Source organism: Neodiprion fabricii, chromosome 4, assembly GCF_021155785.1.
Source record: "Neodiprion fabricii isolate iyNeoFabr1 chromosome 4, iyNeoFabr1.1, whole genome shotgun sequence".
Lineage (NCBI taxonomy): Eukaryota > Metazoa > Arthropoda > Insecta > Hymenoptera > Diprionidae > Neodiprion > Neodiprion fabricii.
Window position 1 is genome coordinate 38,107,620 of NC_060242.1, and position 26,153 is coordinate 38,133,772.

Genomic DNA, 26,153 nt, shown 5'->3' on the forward strand with positions numbered 1-26,153 from the left:
TTGATTCCGACATTTTACTGGTTTTCGATATAAAACGTACAATTTTCAAACGAGCTTTCAAATAATTTCTATAATTCTAATATTAGGTCAATTTTCGCGTACAATTAACGCCCCTGGTATTAAGAAACGTCGTTTCTTTTCTCTCTCTTTTGCTCCAAAATATTAACATCTCCTCGCTTTTTTCAATTAATTAAATTCCATACATTTGTTGTATTTTTTTTTTTTTTTATTTTACTTATTAGACTTTTGCAAACTTGTTCCCGCGAAAACAAGTTCCAAAAGTGCGTAGTTGTACCTGAAAACCGCACCATCTATAAATAAATATAAGACTAAATAACAAGATAAATAAAAACTTTCAAAAGTGGTAGCGTCCCGTTCGCGTCAGACGCGCCCGACCAGATAAGAATCACCGCTTTCAGGTCCGTGCAGCCGTCGCGACGTTGGTCGGTCGGTTAAACAGTGAAGGTAGAGAGGGGGAAGTTACGTAGCGGCGCAGAGCAGAATCAAGAACGGGCAGCCAGTGCTTGCAGCGCGTTGCAGGAGAAGGCGGCAGGTGGGGGGGGGAGGCGGATAAGCTGAGCCGGAGAAGGTTGAAGCAGCCGCGTCAAGCTCACCGCGCTGAGTCGCTGAGTCGCGAGTTGCGAGTTGCGAGTCGCTGAGTTACCCGCGAGTCGCGTGGCGAGTTGCGTCGCGTCGCGTTGCCTTGCGTTTCTACGATTTTTCCTCGACAGTTGACAGTCGACTGGCCGTCTATTCGCGTTACGGTAGTTTGAATCATCCTCGTGTCCGGTAGTTGTTACATTTTAATTGTCGTTAAACTTGTTCATAGTTTTTTTTATAAACAGCTTCGCGGAGAAGCACCGCGAGGCAATTTTTGTTACTTGTACATCGTTGTTTTCTTTTCATTTCGTTTTTTTTTTTTTCCTCGTTCTTATCTTTTGCTTTTTTTAAATACTCGTTTCGTGCGGTGTTTCGATAAATTGTAAGAAAAAATAAACGCCCAGTTACAACGAACAACGTTTACAATTGGATTTTCGGAGTGTTTTTCCGTATTTCGATCATTTATTTTTATACTTTCGACTCGACGTATATCATCGAACGTGAGTTGCACAAGAATATAATTTGATATTGCTGAATGTTAGATTTTAAAAATTGAATCAGTACCGTTATCGTAACGAGATGATTGTGTTGAAAATTCAGTGTTCTTCAATTTTGTAATGATTTTGAAGGTACTAAAATTTATAAAACATGAGTACTGGCTTTTCTTATCATATGGATTTCAAACAATTTTCAAATCGTCGCAATAACGGTTTTTAATCAACATGAATCGTTACAGTAACGAAACTAACGTCGACATGATAAATATTGTAGAATATTCATGCAGATTGTTTGATATCGAAACTGAAAAGACAAAGGACGCCTCCCCCTCACGTATCTCAACCCTGCAACCGTAGGATTATTTCCGCGTCACCCTTTGATCGCTTGATATGTATACGCTGCGCACCCGATGAAGAAAGGTGGAAAAGAGAAAAAAGAAAACCAAGTCATACCTTTCGAAATTTTTGTGCAAAACAATTATTGTGTTGTGAAGTAGCCGTACTATAAGTACAGATATAAACGTATGGATATGACGTTGGTTGTTTTTTGTACCGGAAAATTCTTCATTGTTAATATAATTATGCTGTGAAATAGCTGGTGAGCACATTGTCTTTTTCTTTGTTCGGTTTTTTTTTTACAGCAACGGAAAGAAAGTACAATTTTGCCTAATTGGTGTTGTTGTTTTTTCCAAGTTTTCCGTTTCTTCGATATTTTTACATAATTATCAAGCCCGACTGTTTCGATGGAAAGTTTACTTCACAAACTATCGATATAAAAATGATTGAAAATTTTCCATTCGCAATCCGTTGTACAAAGTTCGTATAGTATTTATAGTATTTATGTAAAAACGAAAATAGGAAAACTAACTCGTTGGATAGAGAAAGGAAAAAAAAAATACTGCATTTACGATCGATCATCATCATTTTCAAAACTTCAATTCTTCCATCGTATATAACGGAAAATATTAGTATGACGATGTATTTGTGACGTTTCAGATTTTAACCTAGGTTTTAATCCATTATACCTACCGAATTAAAGATTCTACGATCGAGTGTACAAATTTACTGAAACATTGAAAAACCGTAATTCTCCTCTAAAAAATTGCTCTGTTCGTCAATCAATTGTATTAATTGTATAGATACTTTCTCTTTGAAGATAAATTAATGACGGTTAATAGGTGCAATGATTGAAATATCAGATGAACGATAGTCTATTAAAATATCATCACGAACATTAGTTATTTACGGGGAAAAATTATTATTTGTTTATTTCACAATATTTCTTTCAGCTATAGAAAGCTGCAGCAGCAACATTCGAGACTCTGATTTGTCAGCGAAAACAAATCGCCGGTCCGTTTCGAGAACGCCACTGAAATCGCACGAGTATAGCGTTATCTATTTATTATTGTAATTCCATTTGAATAATAGATTATAATATCTGAAAACTCTGTAATACAATCCCTACGTTGCATCCCATATTTATAACAAAAAGAAAACAAGAATTTATAACAAAAAATCTACGAGCCAAGTAATCGAAAACTCGGAAAAAGTCTGCAGCTATAATTCGAATTTCACTTATCGGTAATAAATAAATAAATCCAAAAAATAGAAGAAGAAACAAATATACTTCTGTCTTATTCAACGACGAAGAAATAATTCTCTTCCAAGTTTTCGATAATTGAAAGTGCAACGTATATCGTACTCGGGATTTATAATCTGTATAATACGAACGTTATTACATCAATGAATACAACGGATTTAGAACATTCGACAAGTCGGTATAACCGCATCCTGAATTATCCTATCGCAAGTAAGATTATTCCGTACAACAAATCGGAGTTAGTTTCCTGCCTGCTTCCGGGGCTAAAAGTAGTTATAGTTACATATTACAATGCTCGTATGCACATTCACGCATCATGACTGCAGTGCACACGATATCCCGTGACATAAATATACAGTTCGTTACAGGCGTGCATTGCCACAAGACTCGGCCCCCCAGGCTCGCGCGGGTTGTAATAATAATGCATCTCGACATCCACGTGCGTTCGGTGCACGCATGAAAGAAAGAAGGACAGTAAGAAAGAACTAAGAAGATAAAGAGAAAGAGAGAGAGAGAACCGTTCGTTTCACGATATTTCCCGCTAAAAAGAAAAAAAAGAAACCAAAAAACAAACATATTTACAACGTGTATGATACGTATACTTGGGGACAACGAATATGAGACGGCTAATTTTTTACATTAGAGACAGTTACGTTGGCAATACAGAGAAACCTACAGCGCCATCGTCGGCCGAGCGCGAAACAAACTCAGTCTCAATAAAGGTAACATAACCCATGACCGTCGAATCTAACCTTAGAATAACGCGGTGATAACGACTTGTTAGATTGACACGTATTCTAAGGTTAGATTCGACGGTCATGGGTTATGTTACCTTTATTGAGACTGAGTTTGTTTCGCGCTCGGCCGACTGTGGCGCTGTAGGTTTCTCTGTATTGCCAACGTAACTGTCTCTAATGTAAAAAATTAGCCGTCTCAAATTGATTGTCCCAAAGTATACATACGTATGACAGATAATGCATATTATGCACATACATATAGTGCGTGCAACGCAATGCGTGACAAGTTGTACGTTGTACTACGTTTTAATACTAGATAGACATTAGCGTGCAGCTGTCAAAGCGACAAAATTCCGGCTGTTCTGTCAATTTGTACGTACATCTAACACATACACAAATACACACACTCACACATATCTATAATCTATTTTCCTTTCACGAAGGGAAAGCAACACTTGTACCGTTATACCGATACAGCCGAGTATCTATGTGCATACTGTGTATATATATGTTGTATATATGTATTTACAAAATACTACGTATATACAATAGGTATGCTTGAGGCGCTAAATGACCATGCATATCTTATCTCACAGAGAGCTGATGCTCAGCGTGCAGCCATAGGATTCATTAGTTTCAAATTAAGTCCTCATCCGATCCGCAGAGCCGGTTGTTTACTGGGCTTGATTCCCGGTCTCATCTTTCAAGTTTCTTTCTTCATTTTATATATTTCTTTTCATTTTGTTCCTTTTTTTTTTAAATTATTTTTCTCCCTCCCCTCCCCACTCCCGCCGTTTTGTTCTCAATTACATCGTCGTCTATATCTCGAAGAAAGTGAATTCATCATTGATCAACACTTTCGTTTTTTCTTCTTCTTCTTCTTCTTCTTCTTCTTCTTCTTCGTCATATTTCATCTTCATGTTTTCATTCTCGTGTGCAGTTGTACGTGTACAATATCTTTCCATTAAGGCGACTCCGTATCTCTGCAGTTTGTGTTCGTGAGATTTTGACTGATGGGAGAAAATTGGAGAGATTTATGTTGCACGATGTGTACTATGTATAGTTGATTCCTGAAACAAAATGCAAGTTTTGTTAATTTACAAAGATTAGGGAAATACGAGATTTAATCTATCGATTATAATCGGTACAAGTCATATTGAGATGATATTTTTTACATGATAATCAATAGATACAATTTCAAGCTTGGGAATGTTTGTAATATTTATGTACTCGAAAGGCGTTGTCGATAAGGGAGAAGCAGAGAAGACGTTCTATTTTACATTTTTGTAAGAGGTATTTATATAATTTATATTTTGGGAAAATAATCTATTCAAGCGATAAATTCTTCCATTTCTCGAAGATTCAGAGTAACTGCGTAACTAATTGAAATCAGGCATCGGCTATATAATGACTTAAAACGTTACGACATGCGACAATCGGCTCGTCCTTCTGAAAATTGGTGACTAATTCGTTTCCGTTTAACTCTCACCAATGTCCGCGGTAGTAATCTGTGACAGATTGGAATGATTTTCAGAAAGCATATAATAATAATAATAATTATAATAATTATAATAATCAATCTTAGTCTTTGCTGTTTGCTGAATCCCGATGACTTACGACAGTTGTCATGAAAAATTAAGAAATAATGATAATTCCGTGTTCCGAAATATAATCACCACCACGTAATCGATCAGTTTTTTACACTTTCCAAAAATTTTTTACTTTCATTTTGAAGTTTTGCTACTTGCCAATTTAATAGAAAATCTTGACAAGAATTATTATACGTGTACATCTTTCTACATCTTGTATCCTATTATAGATGTGTATAAAAAAGAAAAAAATAGTCTATAAGCCGTTTATTATAGGTACGTAAACTCGAGGGAAAATTAATGTTCTGAAAAACGGTTTATATACAACTCTTACATACGCATGCCCACGTGGTCCGGCGTCTTTCATCGTGCAACGAATGTTTATTTTACGTTTCATACGTGTACACACACACACATATATATATATATATATATATATTTCACTGTTTATCTGCGGTCCGAGCTGACTTGTTTCATACTGCAAAGAAACAATCTCACTAATTGTAAGAATTATAATTTTTCCTACGTTGAAAATTTCTCTTTCATACAGATTAGTTTGTCAACTAAAAAAATAAATCGACAAATAACGTACCTGTACGATTTTACATAATTGATGAACCTTTTACGAGGTTGAAGTTAGTAACGTTATGGTAACGAAAGATTGGGGAACAAAAAATTACTAGTTTCGCAATCTTACAATGATTTTTAATCAACTAAGATTTCGAATTATGAGTATGTTTCGTTTTATTAAGTTTTACTGAATTTCACACAATTGCAAAATGGCGAAATAACGTTTTTTCCTCAGCATTAATTGTTACGATAACGTTACTAACTTCTATACGACAACCTTTTCAGTTCCTGCGATATAGTGAAAGATATTAAACGGAATAAAAAAAAAAAAAAGAAAAAAAGAAACAAACTGAAATCAACAATAAAGAAAAGAAGGGTTTAAAAAAAATGTGATGCAAGTACAAGCGGAAATAATGGAAAAAAAAACACAACAAAAAACAATCAATTCGCAATATAAAGACGCAATAACATTTAGGAGGAAACGCGTTTTGTGTGCTCGCGCGGTTTTAATTTCTTTTTTTTCTCTTTCTCGCTCTCTTGTCTTATTTTAAACAAACCCGTTATTTTCACTGGCATACTTGACACATATAAACATCAGTTGATGGGCATGGCATCGCAGGTATGCAGGTCTGCGCAGCGCGGTCACGGAAGTCGCGATTAGAATATAAATATCCTCTCTTTCTGGTTTTGTTTTATTTTCTTTTTTTTTTCTTTCTTTTAGATATGATACAAGTTAACGATTTTCCCCACCGCATGTACAATTTTCTCTGCAAGCATTGCATACATGTGTTTATATATATGTATATATATGCGTGTGTGTGTGTGTGTGTGATATCTATATATAGTTCTCTCTCGAACTTGTTACAGGTGGTTTTTAACGGTACGACGACAAACGAGTCTGACAGCTGCACCAGCGGTACGAGCAAAGTGACAAACGGTGAGTCAGTCAGGCATGTGATAATAAATACGTTTCATAATGCGATAATCCTTCTTCATTCCTCCCATAACCGCCTCCCATGCATCCCTGCATCTCTGACAACAGCTACTGGATTTTATAATCCAGGGACATACATAAGTGTATTGTACATGTGTTATTTAAGGCTCTTCTAATTTTCGTCAATTAAACTTCAGGCTTAAACTGTATTTATACATGTTATACGTGCATTGGGTTTAATTGTTTATGACACACAGCGCACGCTCATGCGGAGCTTGTAAGAACTACACAGCGATAACAACCGATGTTCATTCGTTTCCTTCACGGGTCGAGGGACCTTCGTCCCTTTCCTGCACCGACCCCCTCAATCTCTCACTCTCTCTCTCTCTCTCTCTCTCTCTCTCCATGTCTATAGTAATTCCCCCCGTCTCGTAGACAGTTTTTCCACGCCAATTATCAGCCACCGCCACCCGCCACAGAGGGTTATGCTTCACTCTTATTACATGATGATAATACGTGTTGAACGCATTAAACGTTGTTATTGTTATTTTATCGCAATATAACGGGAGTATTCTGTGAAACTTGTCGCAGGCTGCGTGATATGTATATACAGTAATATTCATTAGTCCTTTAACCTTGCGTCTAACTTGTTTTCGGTCCGAAACAAAATCCGAGTTCCGATTCTATGCGAATTATTTGAGAATGACTCCCGATTATCTCACGTCGGCTGAATCTCCACTCGCTGTCACATAATTCCTATGTAGAATCGAACTCGCATTTTTTTCCGGACAGAAAACAAGTTAGCCGTAAGGTTAACGCATTAAGGAATATTATTGTATTTATTAATGGGAGTATTCTGTGAAACTTGACGCAGGCTGCTTGATGTGTACAGTAATATTCATTAGTCCCTTAACCTTACGTCTAACTTGTTCTCCGTCCGGAACCAAATTCCGAGTTCCGATTCTATACGAATTATGTGACAATGACTCCCGATTCTCACTGTCACTAATTCGTATGTAGAATCTCGCATTTTGTTTAGGACAGAAAACAAGTTAGACATAAGGTTAACGCATTATGGAATATTATTCCATGTATAACTGTTGCAGCGTTGATCGTTTAGTTTCACGGAAAACTTCCGCTGCAATAAGGATATTTTTTCGTTTTTCTTACAATGTTATTTTGTTGGTACATGAGCTGCAAATTATTTCATTCTTGCACTAATTTCCGAGATTAAAAATCTGCTACAACATTTTCTATTATCATCAACGTTATTCGTCTTCTACGAAAAATTGCTTCGCTCCGATTGTCCGGTGAATTACGATACCGATCTTGAAAAAGATGAAAGAAAAAAAGTATAATGTTTATGATTATTATTATTATTATTTTTTTTCACATCAAATTTTACAAAGAAAGTATAATGTATGCACAAGTGAAACACCTCTCAACGTATCGAGATTAATCAAATTCTACGACTATAAATTAAATCGCTTGAAATTTCACCGCTGATTATGTATAACGAAACGTTTTAATAAAGCAGTAGAAAAAAAATTAGCGGATCAAAAACTCAGTCGGAGGATAGACTTGAGTATAAAGATTTAAAGAGTGTCAGATTGAAGATGTATCAGAGCTGCATAATACATCTGAAATTATAAATCTTACACTAAACGATGTTTCCGTGTGAAAGTTGCGAATAAAAAGAAGAAAAACAAAATGAAATAAAAATAAAAATCTTCAACGGACTCGTTTAAATTCTCGATGATTGATTGTCAATTGTAAATTTTCGGAATGCTATATAACATTGTTTTCACTCTTTCGCGGTGCAGTTTCTTGCATTGCACCCAGATAATACGAGTGATACTTGAACACATATGTACGTGAATGCTCCTACATGTGTTTGGTAATTAACGTTCAGGTGGGCATTGACTACACCGCAATTCACGATTCTGACACGCTAATTGAATAAAACGTATAATTACGATCGCGGTCTCGACGCGAAGATTGTCCTCTCTAATTATAAACTCATCACGTTTAATGAAGACCGCGACTCGTGGCTCGTGTCCTTAGCCCTCTACATACCTGATTTTTTTATTAATAAACTTTTACCCACCGGCTTGCCGAACTCCGTTCATATTTTTTTATATTTTACTTACTGTAAAATCGAGAGAGAAAAAAATCCCGTTGCTTGCTGGGAACGGTTATGAATACGTACACTATTTCGAGAAAGCGCTTGATACATTGGTAGATATTATTTATTCGTATATAAAATTGATACACTCACAATCGCAGCTTGTACGCTTAATTTTCAAATTTATTTACCTTTTTTTTTTTTTTTTTTTCTTCCCGAATACGAGACGAAAAAATCATCTTTTCCGCATCTGTTTTCTCTGCATTCACCAAATTCAACTCGTTATTACACACAGCGTATCATCCCCTTTACAAACATCCGTATACAAATGCACGAAAATTAGGTCAAGTGTAAAATTCGTCACCGAAAACTTCCAGGGGTGGAATGAAAATGTACAAATTCGATTATATTATACAATAAAAAAAAAAAAAGCAAAAACGTTTATTTCAGCTGTAGTTATATAGATATAATATATGTACATATTCTTTTATCGTACGGTTCTTAATAATTAGTGACACTTTTTTTCCACTTGAATTATATACCTGTGCAGCAAAATAAGTAATTTCTGCTTGAAACATATTAAATATACGCAGCTGGCGTTAATTCGATTGATTTTCACTTCCGTTTTTCTCCTCCATACTTTACAGTGGAGGAATTTTAAGGTACGCGTATTATAAAATTCTACGTCTCAACGGCGGCAAGTCGAGCAGCAGCTGCAGAGTAATTATCACAGGCTATATAGAAGGCCGAGTGATTTCGCATTTGCGATCGTTATTCACGGGGAATTGAATGTTGGTTTTTCTCAACGTTTTACGTACATCAATCGATTCGCGTCAGGTCGCTGGGAGACGGAGAGGAGATTAGAAGCGCTTACAGGCACCTATACAGACAGACCTGCGGACGAACGAATTTCACTTTCATCTCGTAAACCTAAATTGCAGTATTTCTCTTTCCGTTCCCGAGCTCTGAGCACGTCTCTCGTCTTCTCGTCGCAGCCACAATGACGTCAGGAAAGTCGATTCTCGGCATCGCCGTCGTTGCTGCAGTACTGAGGCAATTTATATAAAACGAAAACCCCGTCGAGCGGTTCCTACAGTCTCGATAGTTTTGTAATTGGATTATACGGTAATTACAATTCGCGCCCGGAATTGCTAGAACTTCGCCTCTCTCTCGCTTTTCCCACCTCTCCACAGATTCAAGACCATAAATTATTACAACTATCGCGTGTAATGATTTTTCATCGTCTTTGCGTAAAAAGATATAAACCTGTGTAATATTGGCAAGGGGACAACCTGTACGTTCGTCTATTTTTTTTTCATTTTTTATCCTCATCATTTTTCAGCAACAAATAATAATCGATCGGAAAAAATTCGATCAAACATCGGTACACTTTGATCTGAAAATACCTAGATAATTGACAGTAAGGATCATACATCAAGAAATTCATAGGCTAGTTTAACACCACGATTTTTGACTAATCCTCACAACAGATTTCAACCCAATAATGTAATTATACTTTTGATTATGTATGTAATGTAATATACCACTAGTGTAATAAAAAACTGCTCAATATATGTAGAATATTATTTCATAGGATGTTTTGAAAAAAAAAAAAAAAATTTTCATCACCATCATATCTTAAATTCTCTTATAATGCAGTTTCTTCCCGCACTTCTGACAAACGATGCATTATATATTATAATATTATATGTTGTAACGAGCACTCGTAGGTACAAAATGTAAAACAAGAGGCAGAGAGACATTGCAGAGAAGCTTTTTACGAGCCAGCATGTAATTCTCCGCATTCTTCGTCGGTCGCGTTAAGCGCAGCTTTTAATATTGCGAATATTTAACTGGTGCCCGATGAACTTTACGACTTCATTATTCTTCCACTCGGTTCTTATAACTTGTTCAATATTCATTTTTTCTCACTCGACAAAAACCGCTCGATTCTTCGTCGAGTTTCTCTCACTCTGCATATTGTACGATAACTAAGAATGTATCATATATCGTATTATTCATTATACTTTACAGATTTTTATAAACAGTTTGTAGTATTTTCTGTTATGGACCGGGTGTCATTTTTTTTCACAATCAACTCTGATGAAATACAATAAATTCAATTAAAATAATTAAAATAATTAAAACAGTGTTCAGATTACTTTATAATACGAATAAAGAAAGAATGTTTCAAAGAAAAATTTCGACTAATTACCGTCTTTCAAGAGATGCAACTGCGTCGTATAGTAGTTATCTGAGCTATTAGCTGAGTTATTCCGTCTTATATCTGTCAGTCTTCGTATTACAGATACATCGTATAAATATACATACGTGATAAACCATCTTTGAGTTAGATGAGTCTGCTGTATCTTTCAAGAGCGCTCGAGTTATCATTTTCCGGTGACCCTTCGAGTACGCAATCAACCTTTCATCAGTCATATATACCGACTAGAGATCACGTACCGCTATGATTATCTATGCCGCTTATACGTGAGGTATTCCACACCAAACCGATACACGCTTGATCCTCGTCATTGGTGATTTTATCTATTTTTAAGTATCATGCGAAGCGTACAAGAAAAAACGTCTTTCACTGAGTTTATAATTATTTCGAGTTACGGATTTGATTTTTGTTGCTCCGAAAAACACAAAAACCAAATTTTCGTATTCATTTTTTTTTTTTTTTTGTACACTCTACGCTGCGGCGAAAATTAAAAAAAAAAGTTTGACGCGGAATGCTTCATATACACGTGTTGTGCGTACATACATGCATACGTGTACGTACTTTACATTCGTTATAAAAAATGTCTCTCGCGATTCGATGAGCTCTTTATACGCATACGTGATAGCTGTGACACGCCCAATTCTTACGGTTCCTTAATAACGGTGTCACTCCTAGTTTTTTTTTTTTTTGGTTTTTTTTATCCACCTTATTTCCATTTACGGTATTAATTATATTCAAATCACGAATTATTTTCAGCACCAAGTCCCAATGAACCCATCTTGCACGATATTGATTTTCGTTCCAATATCTTATCGTTATACAAGTCGAAATTAAAAGGGTTTTATTTCCTACATGCGGTGAATTCGCTGCAAGAAAAATTTTTACCAGAAGAATAATTTCTAAGTTTAAATTGAATGTATGTACATATGTATATAAATAAATAAACTGTTGAATCCACAAGCGAACTAACCGGTATAATATCTTTTTGCTAATATTATAGAAACTCGGCTCGCATTGTAAATACATTTGTCAAAGAAATATATTCCTACATACGATGGAAATTTCGAAAGGATTCAAATCAATTTTCCACACATTCTAATAGATATTACTAAATCGTACCTTCCGTAAATATTTTCTCAACCTTGCAGTCTTTCACAATTTTCGTTCATTTTGTTTCTGATCAGAAAACAAAAAATCCTTTATCTTCTTGAAGAAAAATCTGTGACACATTCTGACGTACGACGCATCGTTTTTTTTAAATTGACAACGAGCCAAACTCTTTCTTTCTCTTCCTTTCTCTCTCTCTCTCTCTCTCTCTCCCATTCTATCTTTGTCTTTCTCTTTCCCGGCGCCCGATGAGAAAAGAGATTTCCCAGGATTGTTTTCAACGGATTTTCTGTGTGTGTGTGTGTGTGTGTGTATTGCTCATCGCATGAACGTGTGAGTATCGAGTGCGTAGCTACGTATTTTATATTTACGGTACAGGATACAGCTGAACGACTAGGTGAACCCGGGGAAAGTGTACAAACTCGTTATTAACTGCACAACGTCGTAAATTGAACCGTTCGAAAACTTTGCACGGGTAACGGATATTTCGAGATGATCGATTATATTTCCATCCTGTATCCTGTATTTGAAACTATTCAATTTTCTTAATTTAATATAACGCAAAGCGGTATTTAAATATAAATATATACACATAATTAAGCCCGGTGATAAATGTCATGCTAAATCAGTTAGAATTTTGAATAAAATCGGTACGAATAAAACTAATTACAATGCACAGAAAATCGTTGTATTAAAATTTGATATTATATTACACGAGTATCTATATTTATTGCTTAATCATTCATGCATAATTTGAAGTATCTATACCACTACTACTACTACTACTAATACTAATAACAACAACAATAATAATAATAATAATAACACCAATACTAATCACGATAATAAAAATCACATAAAACAAAGAAATGGAGGCAAGATAAGACGAATTATATTATATTATATTATATTATGGGCACAGAGAACGTTATTATCGTGAAATTAGTCGACATGTTCCCGTCTCGTCGTAAAAAAGTCGGTACGAGCCAAAGCCTGCCGAAGATACAACACAATTAATGGTTATAAGAACGATTTCATGCTGGCTGCAAGCAGGGTTTTACGATTCAAATCGCCGATCAGAAAGGTCTCATTTTCTTCTTTCGTTTTTCCGATTAAACGCGTACATTCGATGCTGTAATTACACCGAATATTATACTTTATTTGAACAAGTATCGAGCATCAATTAATCCGATTAATTGTCGTACAGTTTTATAAAACGTATCTTTCAAATTTTCTTATTTTCTCTGACGGTATCGTTCGTCAACCCTGACGAGAAAAGAAAAGAAGAAGAAAAAAAAAATAAATAAATGAATGAAAAAAAAAAAAAAAAATATGAAACAAATAGAAAACGGTCCCTCATTCAACGATCGAACGAATGCAACGCGCTGCACGAAGCGAGTGCTGCACGGGTTTAGAAAGTGGGTGCATAAATTAGCGCTATAGCTCGTACGCCTAAACGGAAGCCTCAATTACGGTACTTACACCCCCATGCAATGTGTACGGTGACATTGATGACGGCCGGTGGTCCAAGCTTGGTAATATTTACCCACGCCAATATATATCGCCCCGAGATACGGGATGTAATTTGATCAATTGAAGAGGAGGATCAACAAAAGGCTCTGTAAAAGTGCCCGTGTAAAAGCAAAAGGAAGAGAAAAGAAAAAAGAAAAATTTCCGCACGGAAACTTCCTTCGCCGTATCGGAAGTCTTATTCGGATGCGAAACACCGAATTCACCATACGATATATTTACTACACAATTTGGAATATTGAAATTACTTGTTTATGTTTTTTTTTTTTTTTTTATGAATTTTAGTAAAATCGAAAATTTTCATTGTAGATATAAGACAAATACATAGTAATTTACGCCGATGCACCGAATTTGTAAATCTGCAACTCTTTCGTACAGTAAATGCGTAGTAAATTTACAATCATTTTTAACATTGTGTTCGCAATGTTTTCTAATTTTTTTTTTTTTTATGACAAAATTGTACTTATAGTCATGTTTAAGTCTTCTCTGCAATTCTTTAGTTGGGGAATCTAAATCTTAATCTATCTCACTCTCTCTCTCTCTCACTCTCTCTCTAATTTGAACCCGATTAAAACGTTTGTTTTTTTATTCTACTAATATCATAATACGCGTGACGGAATTACCTTCCTCTCGCTGCAGTTTAACGGTCGGTATTTAAACGCCATGAAATAATGACGCTTCGAATGCCAGCACAGCTTAACAGATGCTGCCTGCGGTTTACTCGTAGGTACGTATCATACCGCACAGCTCTCGACTCTGCTTTGCGGTGGTATTTTTTTTTTTTTTTTCAATCTGACCATACGGAATATACCGACGTTTTATAAACCTTCGAACAAAAGCGGTCGACGTTTAACGCCGTTTCGAAATGCGTAATTCCACCCTCATTATCCAAGGGATTTTCATTTTCGCAGAATTGTAATGATTCAAATCTCACAACGCGCGCTATGTAATTTTCTTTTTTTTTTTTAATGAGAAAGATACGGAGAGAATTTAATACTCCAATTCATCACTGCAAGCTTTTAAACTCTTGCACGAAATAAATATATATATATTGTTATATTTATAGACGTTAAATACCGTAAGAAAGTTAAAAAATTTTGTTGAAATTCAATTTTGAAGACGACGTATACGAAGTTTAATTAATTACGTAACACACAGGTGTGTAAACAAAAATTTTTAAACCACGTGCGAAGATAGCGAGTCGTGAAAAAATATGTCGCGTCACGATGCGAATTACTTTCTGCTATTTTCAAATTGACCATGGTCGTTTGGCGAATTCCGTATATTATATACTCGAAGTCGTGATTATCGATTATAATCGTCAATTTCGGAATCGAGTGAAGTCACGCGAACTTGCATGTTTTTAAATAGGTATGTAATACGTATATATACACGACCTACATATAATATTATTATCATCCTACGGTGCAGCTCCATCAATCGAGTTAAAATTCGTTAGGAATTAAGATAACGTAACGATGCGTTTTTAGGTATAATCGTTATTTCGCAACTAATTCGGGACTGTCTACAAGTGCTCGTTAAATTTTATAAATGATTAAAAACATGTGTCCTCAAATTTTCCAAACGCAATTCCTTCGAAGTCGTTCCAGTAAACTCAGGAGAATTATAATATTTTTGACAGTATTTTCTTACTCGCGTAAATCTTGTACTAATTTCAGTCTAGTGAAAAATCACGTTAATTAATGCATGAATAATTATGTGAATCTTGTATATTTCTTTCAAATATCGTTCGACACTTTTTTTGAACCTTGCGTGTGAATTAATTTTTCCATTTCCTCGTACTCACGTAGAAATTGGCCATCCATCCATCCATCACGCGACAAAGTTTGTCGCCGGCTATTATTAACCACGTGCACGTACCTGTTGGTGGCAAAACAACGTGATATAAACGAGTAAAGTAAGCTGTCGGAAGACCGAAATAGAACGACCAAACCCTGAACTGGATGGGTTGGGTATCTGGAACGCGATCCACAAATCCTGACCTAGTTTAACGCTCCCAATTCCGCTCTTTTTGACCTCATATTTCGTATATTCCACTACGCGGCTTATCAAACTCACTACGCGTAGTAAAAAGCGTGAGGAAAAAACCGTATATCGTAAACTCGCGGTCTGGTGATACGAAAAACTTGTTACATCTTTTTTTTTCTCTAACAAGTGTGTCTACGAGACTGTTATAATTGCTACGTGATATTAAACGCGTATAACATACATGCCTGTAAAGTCTTTCTCAACTGAAGTTACAACTAGTGAGAGATGATAAATAAATAAATAATAAGAACAAGAATAGTAGTAATAAAAAAAGGTACAACTTTTTATACAAACACCATGATTATATATTCGGTTTGCCTTGACTCGCAGGGCAATAAGCTGATCTAATTAGGGTACGCGAAGCCCTATCAGCGTGATAAATATATAGCCACGTGTATATAGCTCTTTGATTCTCGGCCGTCATAGCTGAGAGCGCGACAGGCAAGTCGTCCGAGTATATTTTACTTCAGTACTGTAAAATGTGCGAACAAGGAACGGTTAAATCGCGGATAGCGTATTTGGAGGGTATAATAAAACAATCTCGAAAATTTCACTGTCACACGCACGATGAAATAATTAAACGTGCCGTTATTGTTATCTTGATAATAGAACAAAAATGAGAAAAGAAGAATTCCTCTTCATTCATTCGCCTTCCGAAAGACAGTTACATGTGGCGAATTTTCTAATACTTATGTTTTACTCTGATAACGAATTTACATCAGAATACGTTATATATATACCGTATATCTATATATTTATAAGAATGAGAGAGAGAGAGAGAGAGAGAGAGAGAGAGAATCAAAAATACGAAACAAGGCGTGCGCGGTGTTCGATTCACGAAGATTGTCGGTCGGTTCTTCCTGCTATTTATGCGATTATGTCATACCTTGTTAAATGATTGTTATATACGTGTCATGAATCGGGATAAATTTGCACAACCTTTTGTTGCGCGAGATACAAAGAAAAAAGTTGAGGGGGGGCAGGGCACGTGACAATTAGACGGTTTTCCGAGTCGATTGTCGAGGCCTCGCCTATATATGAAGATATTTCCATCGCGAGAACGGAGAAGAATATAAGATACATGATATAAGAAGAATACACCTGTACATTATTATTATTATTATTTTTATAGCATACAGGGATAGATAAGATGAGACGTTGTTGTGTTATCTATAATTTCAAATCATTACTCCGTTGTGCTTTTCAGGCAAGGACATGGCTCCGGTCCTCGGCGTTCCGCCGCCTCCGCCAGCCCCCCACATGGGACCAGACGGTCTTATCTTGCCGCGAAAGCCGAACAACCCCTACATCGGCTCGATGAACCACAAGGACCTTCACCGAGAATTGCTGTTCAACCAGAGAGTGTGAGTATTGTACGAGAAGGAGCATAATTCCTGATTTATACAATACGTTGAGGTATAATAGTGTATTATGTATCGCATAATAATAAACGCGGATTGCGTAACGATCAGTGCGCGTGTGTGTATTGTAATATACCCACATAACTCGTATTAGGATGTTACGTGCTTCAGGTATTTAGCAACTTATTATACTTGGTGCGAATGAAATAATTATACGTGCGTATATAGTGATAATATTGTTTTAGTCCGGATGAATCGCGAGTTTATAATTCTTGTGCATATATAGGTATATATGTATATATCTATCTGTATACATTTATAATGTTATAGTATACTTAACGTATTATCAGCACAGCTGGAGCGTTGCCTTCCGTTCGGTGGGTTGCGTTATTCTGTTTGCTTTATGGATGTACGTCATCTCTGGACTTATGTATATGTGTAGATTACATTATGTACAGGCGTGCATTTATGTATATGTATGTAGAAATTCTGTCACGCCGTATATGGCGTTACACTAGCGGTGTATAAGAACGAGATAAGGAAGATGAACAGGAAAGTTTCTGCACTGACTTCGATTATACTTATAAAATGCATATTTATCATTACGCGTTAAAATTCAGGGTGTGGAAAGGACAAAGATATAGAGGAATGTAATTATAACAGCGGGTTTTTCAGAAAGTGTTTGCTGATATCAGAAGGGAAAAATTAATGACGGAATGATTATTTTCCAGTAACTATGACGGACACTGAAATCTCGTTTCACTTCAAGTTCAAAGGGTCCTTTCAACGCTGAACTTCTTATTGTTCTTGAAATAGATAGATAGATAGATAGATAGATAGATAGATAGAGAGAGAGAGAGAGAGAGAGAGAGAGAGAGAGAGAGAGAGAGAGAGAGAGAGAGAGAGAGAGAGAGAGAGAGAGAGAGAGAGAGAATCTTGGAATGTTCTTTAGTGTGAACGAAACACTCCGAGTAGTCGTAGAATATATATGTATTACATAATATACATTATAGAATGGCTTAAATTGATTCTGAAATTCCTTTGAGTGAAATGTTTTTGCCCAATATTCAAACAGGGGTAAGAACATACTGAATCAAAAAAGCGAGCTTCAACGAGCACTCGAAAAACAGCGGGAGGCAGCCTCGAGAAAGGAGGCCGAGAGAATACGGGAGGAATCCTTCAAGGACGACCCAAGGACAGCGCTTCAACGTGCCATCGAGCAGAGAGCCAGACACATTCAACTCAAGGTCGGTATTTTTATTTTTCGGGTCAGGGGTCGGGGTCACGATGCATATTTATCGATACACGGGGTATATAGATATACATACACGTGTACATTATCCATACAGCTTATAATTGTAAATACGTACCTACACTTTGCGCAAAGTTTACTCACGTGGTAGAAAAGACGCGAATTAATAACGAAAGAAGACAAATTTCACATACGTACATACGAAATGGAAGGTCAATAGCGGATCGGACATCGAAAAAAGAAAAAAATAAACGACGCACGTACTTAAATATTATAAGCACTTTCCTAACGCAAGTTAAGGTGACTCGGATCAAAACGACTCTCATACTGATTTCTTTCATTTTCATATATATCCATCACGGAATTTCAGCGATAAAAATTTCATCTTGCCTGATTCCGAGTTTAAGGATTCCCCTTCGTAGAAAGTTGTCGGCGGCTGTTGATATCGCGTGTTCCTAAAAGCACTCCGCATTCATTATTGGTTCAATGCGTCGTATTCGTTTTTTTTTCAATTTAAAACAAACGCTATCAGTGCGGTGATAATGGTCAAAGTAAAATTGAACTTTCATACTGTACGCGTTTCACTTTTCTTTTAGAAACCCGTTGAATTTTCATAAATTCCAAATTGTTTGTCTTAGGAAACGACGCGCCATAGAGTAAATATATATAGGTATAATACGCACCATAAAAAAAAGAAGCTCAAGAGTGAACCCTGATCGCGAGTGTTTTTTTTCCCACCCGCGAGATATGATCCTTCGAAAAGGGTTTGCTCGCTTGTTTGTTAGGTCAACACTCATGCCCTACACTCAACCCTATCCCCGTCCCCTCAAGATGGATATTTCGACTTATTTTAAGACGCCCTGCATTCCCCACTCGAATATCACAACACGATTTATACACATACCGCATAACTCTGTCGACCGATCGCATAACTGCTTTTTTTTTTTCTTTCTGTTAAACGGAACGCGTTTCCTAGATCGAATTGGGCTACATAATCGAAACGAGGAATACACTTTCTACCGCAGTCAGCCGTCCATCAATCATTGGATAATAAATTCGCAAGATGACCGATTACATTCACGTATACGAAATCGTTTGACTAGGCCCCCTAGCTACTTCGGGTGTGAAAACTTTCATTTCACTTGACGCCTCGCATCGTACGCAGTGTGTAATACACGCATACATAATAATTTCGAACCTGAAGCATAGCCTCGTTCTCCGTCGACGAAGTCGAAAATATTACAGTCTCTGAAGTTACGCAGGTATAACGTTGTATGGAAACGGCGGTGAAATTTATTTTTTCAAACGAACTAATCCGAGTTAGTTTCGTTGTTTATCTATGAACTCTGTAACGTATGATCAGCGAATATTTAGATTCTAGAAGGCGAACCCCTGCAGCGACGCGTCTTCGTTGAATTTATGGTCGGATTGACGTGTATGAGATTCAACACACACGGGTTGTGTAACATATTACAGGACGTGCAAACATTCCACATGGAACTGATTGTTCCAGACCAAGGACCGCCCCGAAAACTAGTTGGACAGAAGAGAGAGACGAACAATAATTGCGAGCGTGTTTATCTTGATTTCCCGAAGGAATGTTTGCGAGAAAAGGCGCACGTAACCGTAATAATACAAACTTGTGTACGAATGTGTGTGTCGTACGCGCGACTCGGAACCTGTCAGTGACTCACTCGGTATGAACGGAAACTATGCGATACGTTTATATCGAGATCAAACATCGAAGTTTGAAACGCGAGTTCTGAAACAAAGAAAACTTGGTCACGTAACGCGTTGCCGCGGAAAACTCGAAATGACTGCATCAATCAATATATTATAATTTAGGCTCTATAATGTTAATTTGAATGAACTAGTTAAGGATAAAAAAAAAATTATTCGAAATCCAACAAAACGTGCATCGTGAACGGTTCTCATCTTTTGTGGCCGCGATCCGATGCTAAAGAAAATAAATAAACAAACAAAATGATCGAGCGATTTGGGTGCAACCCAACGAAATATATATATTTACGCACGCAAGCACGCGCGTATAAATGCACACGATGTTTAAGAAGGAAAAAAGAAAAGAACCACACCTCAAGTCACGGCGCATATCGGTATAGTTATGCAGGTATGCGGACAGTCTCAAATATCGACGGTGTCAGTGTCACGTTGTTTGGTTAGATATACGTATGGACAATGCGTTGGGTGAAACTTTGATCGGAACGTGATACATAGTCTTATACGTGACACATACGTACTACGGGATTAAAATTACACGACGGATATGCAAAGCAAGGATTGAAAACAATAATCAATAAGACGTTATACACAGGTGATAAACAGTCTGTCGAGCCAATCCAATTGATTGTTCGTCGTCTTATTACTAAGCATATACGGATAGGAGAATATTTTTGTTGCATCATTACTCGTTACTTTTAACACTTTCGAACATTCTATACGGAATCGAGAAAAAAAATTGGAATGTAGTGAAACGATAATTATCTATCGCTGGAAATCGAGAAGCGGCATCGTGGTTATTGTCTCAATATTTTCTCATAACATTGGCTTATAATCCAATATTAAAATGTCCTAAAACTACCACAAATACCTACCTGTTTCTTTGTGGTATGCGCTGTGGTTATTAATAACTGTCAATATTGTTATTACTGTCGTTAATATTAGTAATAAAGTTTTCCGAATTACATAGAGAGAAATGCAAAATTCTATCTGCTAACAATTTGTATAGACGAAACACGCGATTATCATTATAATACGATTATTTTTTTTCTTCTTATATCCAGGAACAGCCGGAGAGTATGGAACCTCCGAATCCTTTGGTAACAGCGAGAGCAAAGTTGAGAACACGGACGGAATCGCAGTGAGAAGAAACGAAAGGCGATAACGATTAACCTGCTCTAGAGCCTCTTTTCATCACCACCTTCCTCTCAATCCAGTATGTATGATATCACATCCTGCGCAAGAAGGAGGCAGCTCAACTTTTTGCGATGAAAACATAGTACAAAAGACGTTAAAGTATACCTAATACCTATATACCTATTGCAACACAATTCATGTACACGTATTACGTACACATGTGCAACCAAGATAAAATTCAATCGTATTGGAATCCAACGTCTGATAGTGCTAGGCAATACGGCGTCAAAGAGTGAGTAATCAGTCGACCGTTTTAGTTCGATTGTATAAATATCAATCAAGACGGAAAAAATCACGTACAAGCTGTCAAGGGCTTTTATTGCGTTACGTAAAGTCTACCCGAAGCGAAGAATTAGAAACAAACAACTACTTTTACAATTTAATACAGCAATACCAGACAGTGGGCTTCTGATACGGATTTCCTCGTAGAAATGAAAAAGCCACAATTGATAATAGAACTCGAGGCTCGACCCATGACGAACCCCGCAACGAACACGAAACGTGAATTGTGAACGATATCGACACTCTTAGTACTCTTAGTTGCGTTCGAGTCGCGTATCGGTTACGTTACGTTGTTCGTCTCATTACTCGATAGACTTACAGAAGATCTGACTGAAAAAGAGATAATATATATATATGTATAACAAAAAAGAAAAAAAAAAACAGATTAATTTTCATAAAAATCCTATATTAAACGAAAAGTGAAAAAAAAAGACAAAACGGAGCTACCTACTTTTTGATGCCTATTTTGAATCTTCAATTAATAATCGATACCATATATATATATATACATATACTATATGTATGTGTACATATTATATTTGTACCATATTGTTCTATGTTATACTAGTTTTAATGTTTTAATTTTAGAAAGTATGAATCGTATATAGTAATATTAATGTAATTATTACTACCTGCAGTTAGCTAAATAGCTGGCTAATATCTAATGCCTGTATAGGAACCACCACCTACGCCCAACACATACAAAATAAAATGCCTTACCAGGTCCTCTTTCCAACATCCTGAAGTAGAATAATGTACACCTTACACACATTCTGTTACGGAGACAGAGATTGAGGATTTTTGAAACAAGTGTTCTTTTTTTCTATACCGAACTTAAATGTACTGTCTGAAATTAAGAGTTGTGCTAAATTGTACCCAACTTATTGTTAGATTACATTAATATGAATATTACCTAAATATGTCTAATAAAAGCACACACGCAGCATTTTACAGTTATAATTCCCAAATATATTTTATTTAACATTGACATTCATTTTTTTTTGTTCCTGTTGTGTTTTGTTGTCATTTATTTATTTTTTCCCCTTTAATTCAGAACTGCAATCGTACTGGGAAAAATCACAACTGTACGTATAAAAAAGAAAATTCCGGTATCGAAATACAGCGATACATAAATATGATTAAATGGGCTTCCAACATTAGCGTATCAGATGAAAAAAACGCAAAAAAGAAAAAAAAAACAAAGAACAAACGAAAAATGGAAAACAAGTCTTGCTCAAATACGGGTACACTGTATCATCCATATATATACACATATATACATTGCTATGTTGTATACATACATATACATATGACAAAAAATTAACACACGATTTTTCAAAATATCAAACTCATTCGGTAGTTGAAGTATTTGTTAAAGAGGATCCCGTGCTAACTTCTACGAATGAAAATCAAAGAGAGTTTCAAGACGAGGATACAGAGGTGGAATCTCACTTTTCTAGATGCGTCATGGGGGTAAAAGTCTTCCCGCCGTTGTTAGAAGTCTGATTTTAATTTTTAGAATACTATTACGGGCTCGCCCTCTGTTCCCCGTTGAGGAGCATTCACGGACGACTTATTCGCTGCATTTGACCTCAACACATCTAGTAATCATCACCCCGGGATATCACCTCCTTGCAGGTCGGGCGCAGCACCAAAGTATGCTCAAACTGAGCTGTGTAACATCCTCGGATGTCTACCAATGGTGGGTAAGCCTCCACCGCATTTTTGTCACAAAGATCCTTCAGTGCCATCTGATACTTTGTGCAACCAACACGGTCTAGCCAGCGCTTGCAAAATGCCAGAGTACCTGAAGAGTGATTACAATGCAATTCAGTTTTCACAAATTCTTGGATTTGCAGTCTAAACAGTTATGATACAGTAACATATATCTAGCAGGACTCTCGACAGCGTTTGAAATACTCACCGAAATGTTTATTGATTGTGTTCAACAAGGATTTGCTACTCTGCAGTCTTAGGGGAACGAATCCAGCGTCAAAACTTTTCATGTAATGAGAGCATTCCAAATCATCGTGAACAACGCCTCGACCAGTCGAACCAAAAGTTTCTATAGCGTAAAATTCATTTTCTTCCATTCTCGTAGCTTCCCCGCCTTTCACGATCGGTACAGTTTTTCCCGCATGAATCTGATAAGGTGCTATGGAATGCCCATTAAGGTTTCTGATGGATTTTACCTAAGAAATTTTATGAAAATGAAAGAATTAACACGTTGATTTTCTGAGTTAGAAATTAAAAATTTCCTGCTTTCCGGATTCTTTCGCAATGTACCTGATAAGTTTTTCCATCTAATTCAACTTCGTACGACTCCATAACTTCTTGAATTGCAGCACCAACGTCACAAAGCTGTACGTCGATACCTGCTGCTCTTATACCAGTGTTTGTCGCGTCTCTAACTGCCTCGATTAGTTTGTCGTATTTTGGGTTGAACGAGAGCGTGAAAGCGCAGTCAATTATACGTCCGTTGATGTGGGTTCCAAAATCGATCTTTGTCACATCATCGTACTCCAAAACTGTTGGATCTCCAGCATTCGGAGTGTAATGGGCTGCGCAATGGTTTCGCGAGCATCCCGTAGGGAAAGCCAATCCAGCCTTTAACCCATCTTCCCCGATGAGTTGCCTCGCCGTCTTTTCTAGCTCGTTACAAATCTCTATCATTGTCATCCCGGGTTTCACCTGGAAATAAAGATCTCAATTCAATTATTTATTGAAAAATTTTCAGCAGTCCAGGTGCGCAATATGGCAGATGGATTTTGATTTCATGAGAAAGTTATTATTAAAAAAAAAAAAAAAAAAAAGGAATATTACAGAATTGGTAGCAAACGACTTTTTCAAGATAAGGGAAACAGGTGACTAAGGATAAATTTAAACTGTTTTCCGTGATCATTTTCCCAAGGTAACGAACTTTGATAATAAAAGTTTATTAATTGAGCATCCGGTTTTAAGTGTAAATCATAAAATCATTTTAGTCAAAATTATGTAGTAGAGGAAAAAGAATGCTACAAACCCAGTTCTTGATGTGTTTTCTGGTTTGTCGATGGGCCTCAGCAGCTTGCCTGGCTTCGTTGTATATATCGTTATGCATTCTGTCCAAGGCGCGAGCTTCCTCGCTGCTGAAACGATCCTTGGCTGTCCTATCGTCGATTCCAGCTGCTGGAGGATGGACCATAATTTCACCAATTGGGAAATTTCCATCAGGGAACAGATCAGATATTGGCACAGTCGGAGGGTCAGTTTGCTGCTTTATTCCCCCAGCCTTTCCACGAGGCTTGCGCTTCTTTTTCTTCTTCTTCGTTTCCTCTGATTCGCCACCATTCTCAGTGATCTCTGCCGATCCTGGGACGAAGACGATAAAGAGGCGAACGAAAATTATGACATGTAGTAAGTACATATATGTCAATCTATTGAATTTCATATGGTGTGTCCAATTTGGTGATTGAGAGGAGGATTTGCTATTCGCTTACCTTCGGCTGCTGCGGGCACATTATTCTTGCTTTTGTCCTCTTCTCCCTCAGGAACATCGGCGCTCGCCTCTCCAGCACCTTGGTGTGGCAATTAATGAATTAATATTAGCTAGATAAGAAAAAAACGATAAGAGTGAAGCAAACAGAGGTGTATCGTCGAGGATGGTGAAGAGCTTCAGATTGTTCAAACAACTAGAAGTTATCTTATCTATAAATGTTTTTGAAAAAAATCAACAAAATTCTATGTACAGTAAGTAACAATCTCCTGGAGAGATGAGAGCCGCTGCTAAGACAAATCGGTTTGATAAATCGGGATTATAGTAGATGAAATTAGTTCACCGCTTTAATCCAAGGTAATTGGGTAAAGAACACAGCGATTTACCAAGAGTTGGACATGTGAAAAAATCTCCTAATTAAACGAATATCGTTCAGGAGATTCGCGGCGGAAATTATCGATAGTACATATATTTTTTGTTATTGTACGGTAATAACACGCAGTTGAAACTTGCGTAGAACAGCATCGAGAGCCGGTATCGGTGGTTAGAATATGAAGTTCATCGAAAGTCAAGGATAGCCGGTAACACATGAAATAATTAAAAGAAATTTATACAGGAATGAAGAAAAACACGCGGCGGCTTTCGCGACGTGGGAGTAACACGCGATGGGGAGAAACACACCCAATTTTATAAGGGCGACGGGGTTGAGCGCTTACCGGCTTTCTTCTTCTTTTTCTTCTTCTTCTTCTTCTTCGAGGACTCGCTGGCCCCGGTCTCGTCCTCTACCTCGACGATATCATCCTTCTCCTCGTCAACTGGTTTCTCGGCGGATTTGCCAACCTCGTCCAGGACAGCGGCCATTTTCGAAATGAGATTGGGGCAGCAGGGCGACATGGCAGAGAAACAACGTGCGATCGCGGTCACAGTGGCTCTCAATCTGCTCGGCGCGAACATTTTAGTAACCGTAGATTCCGCCGCCACTTCTAAAATGGCGCCACCAATGGGATAGCCGCTTTACGCCGCATCGCGCGGCGCGAACAGCGGCACTTTCAAAATTTGAAACTTTGAACATTGATATCTAGTTTAAAAATTGACAATTTATTGTAAAGACTACGTCAACTATTGAATGCCTTTACGTAGCAGTTGAATTTTGTAACGCTACTCAACTTTGAGGTAAGCTCTCTGCATCTTCGAACATTTTTTACGTCAACATTGTATTAATGTCGATTACGAATCCTATCGCTCTAACGGGACCAGGCAGCGAAAAAAGGCCGAAAATGGAATAAA

General features: G+C 37.0%; 2 protein-coding genes across 2 annotated transcripts in view; one reads left to right on the plus strand and one right to left on the minus strand.

The window, feature by feature from the left end:
• LOC124181529 overlaps positions 1-22,572 on the plus strand; it is a 33,130-nt gene extending 10,558 nt beyond the window's left edge. The window contains exons 2-5 of the mRNA XM_046568173.1: positions 6,461-6,530; positions 16,770-16,926; positions 17,999-18,170; positions 20,977-22,572. Of these exons, the coding sequence (XP_046424129.1) occupies positions 6,461-6,530; positions 16,770-16,926; positions 17,999-18,170; positions 20,977-21,057 (480 nt within the window). The 3' untranslated portion in view covers positions 21,058-22,572. The remainder of the gene's footprint in view (positions 1-6,460; positions 6,531-16,769; positions 16,927-17,998; positions 18,171-20,976) is intronic.
• On the minus strand, positions 21,188-25,773 carry LOC124181528 (methionine aminopeptidase 2). Its single transcript, XM_046568172.1, has 6 exons — positions 25,583-25,773; positions 24,871-24,948; positions 24,414-24,742; positions 23,678-24,082; positions 23,316-23,583; positions 21,188-23,198 (listed from the first exon to the last, which is right to left on the minus strand). Exons 1-6 carry the CDS (start codon positions 25,758-25,760, stop codon positions 22,993-22,995), a joined length of 1,464 nt encoding a protein of 487 aa, XP_046424128.1. The 5' UTR covers positions 25,761-25,773; the 3' UTR covers positions 21,188-22,992.
• Between the last annotated feature and the right edge of the window lie 380 nt (positions 25,774-26,153).

Excerpts from the sequence above, each read along its gene's own strand:
- LOC124181528 (XM_046568172.1), bottom strand. The coding sequence starts at position 25,760 with ATGTCGCCCTGCTGCCCCAATCTCATTTCGAAAATGGCCGCTGTCCTG. Across the intron at positions 24,743-24,870 it reads TGTGCCCGCAGCAGCCGAAG|GATCGGCAGAGATCACTGAG; the intron begins GTAAGCGAATAG and ends TCTTCGTCCCAG. Across the intron at positions 23,199-23,315 it reads CACAATCAATAAACATTTCG|GTACTCTGGCATTTTGCAAG; the intron begins GTGAGTATTTCA and ends ATCACTCTTCAG.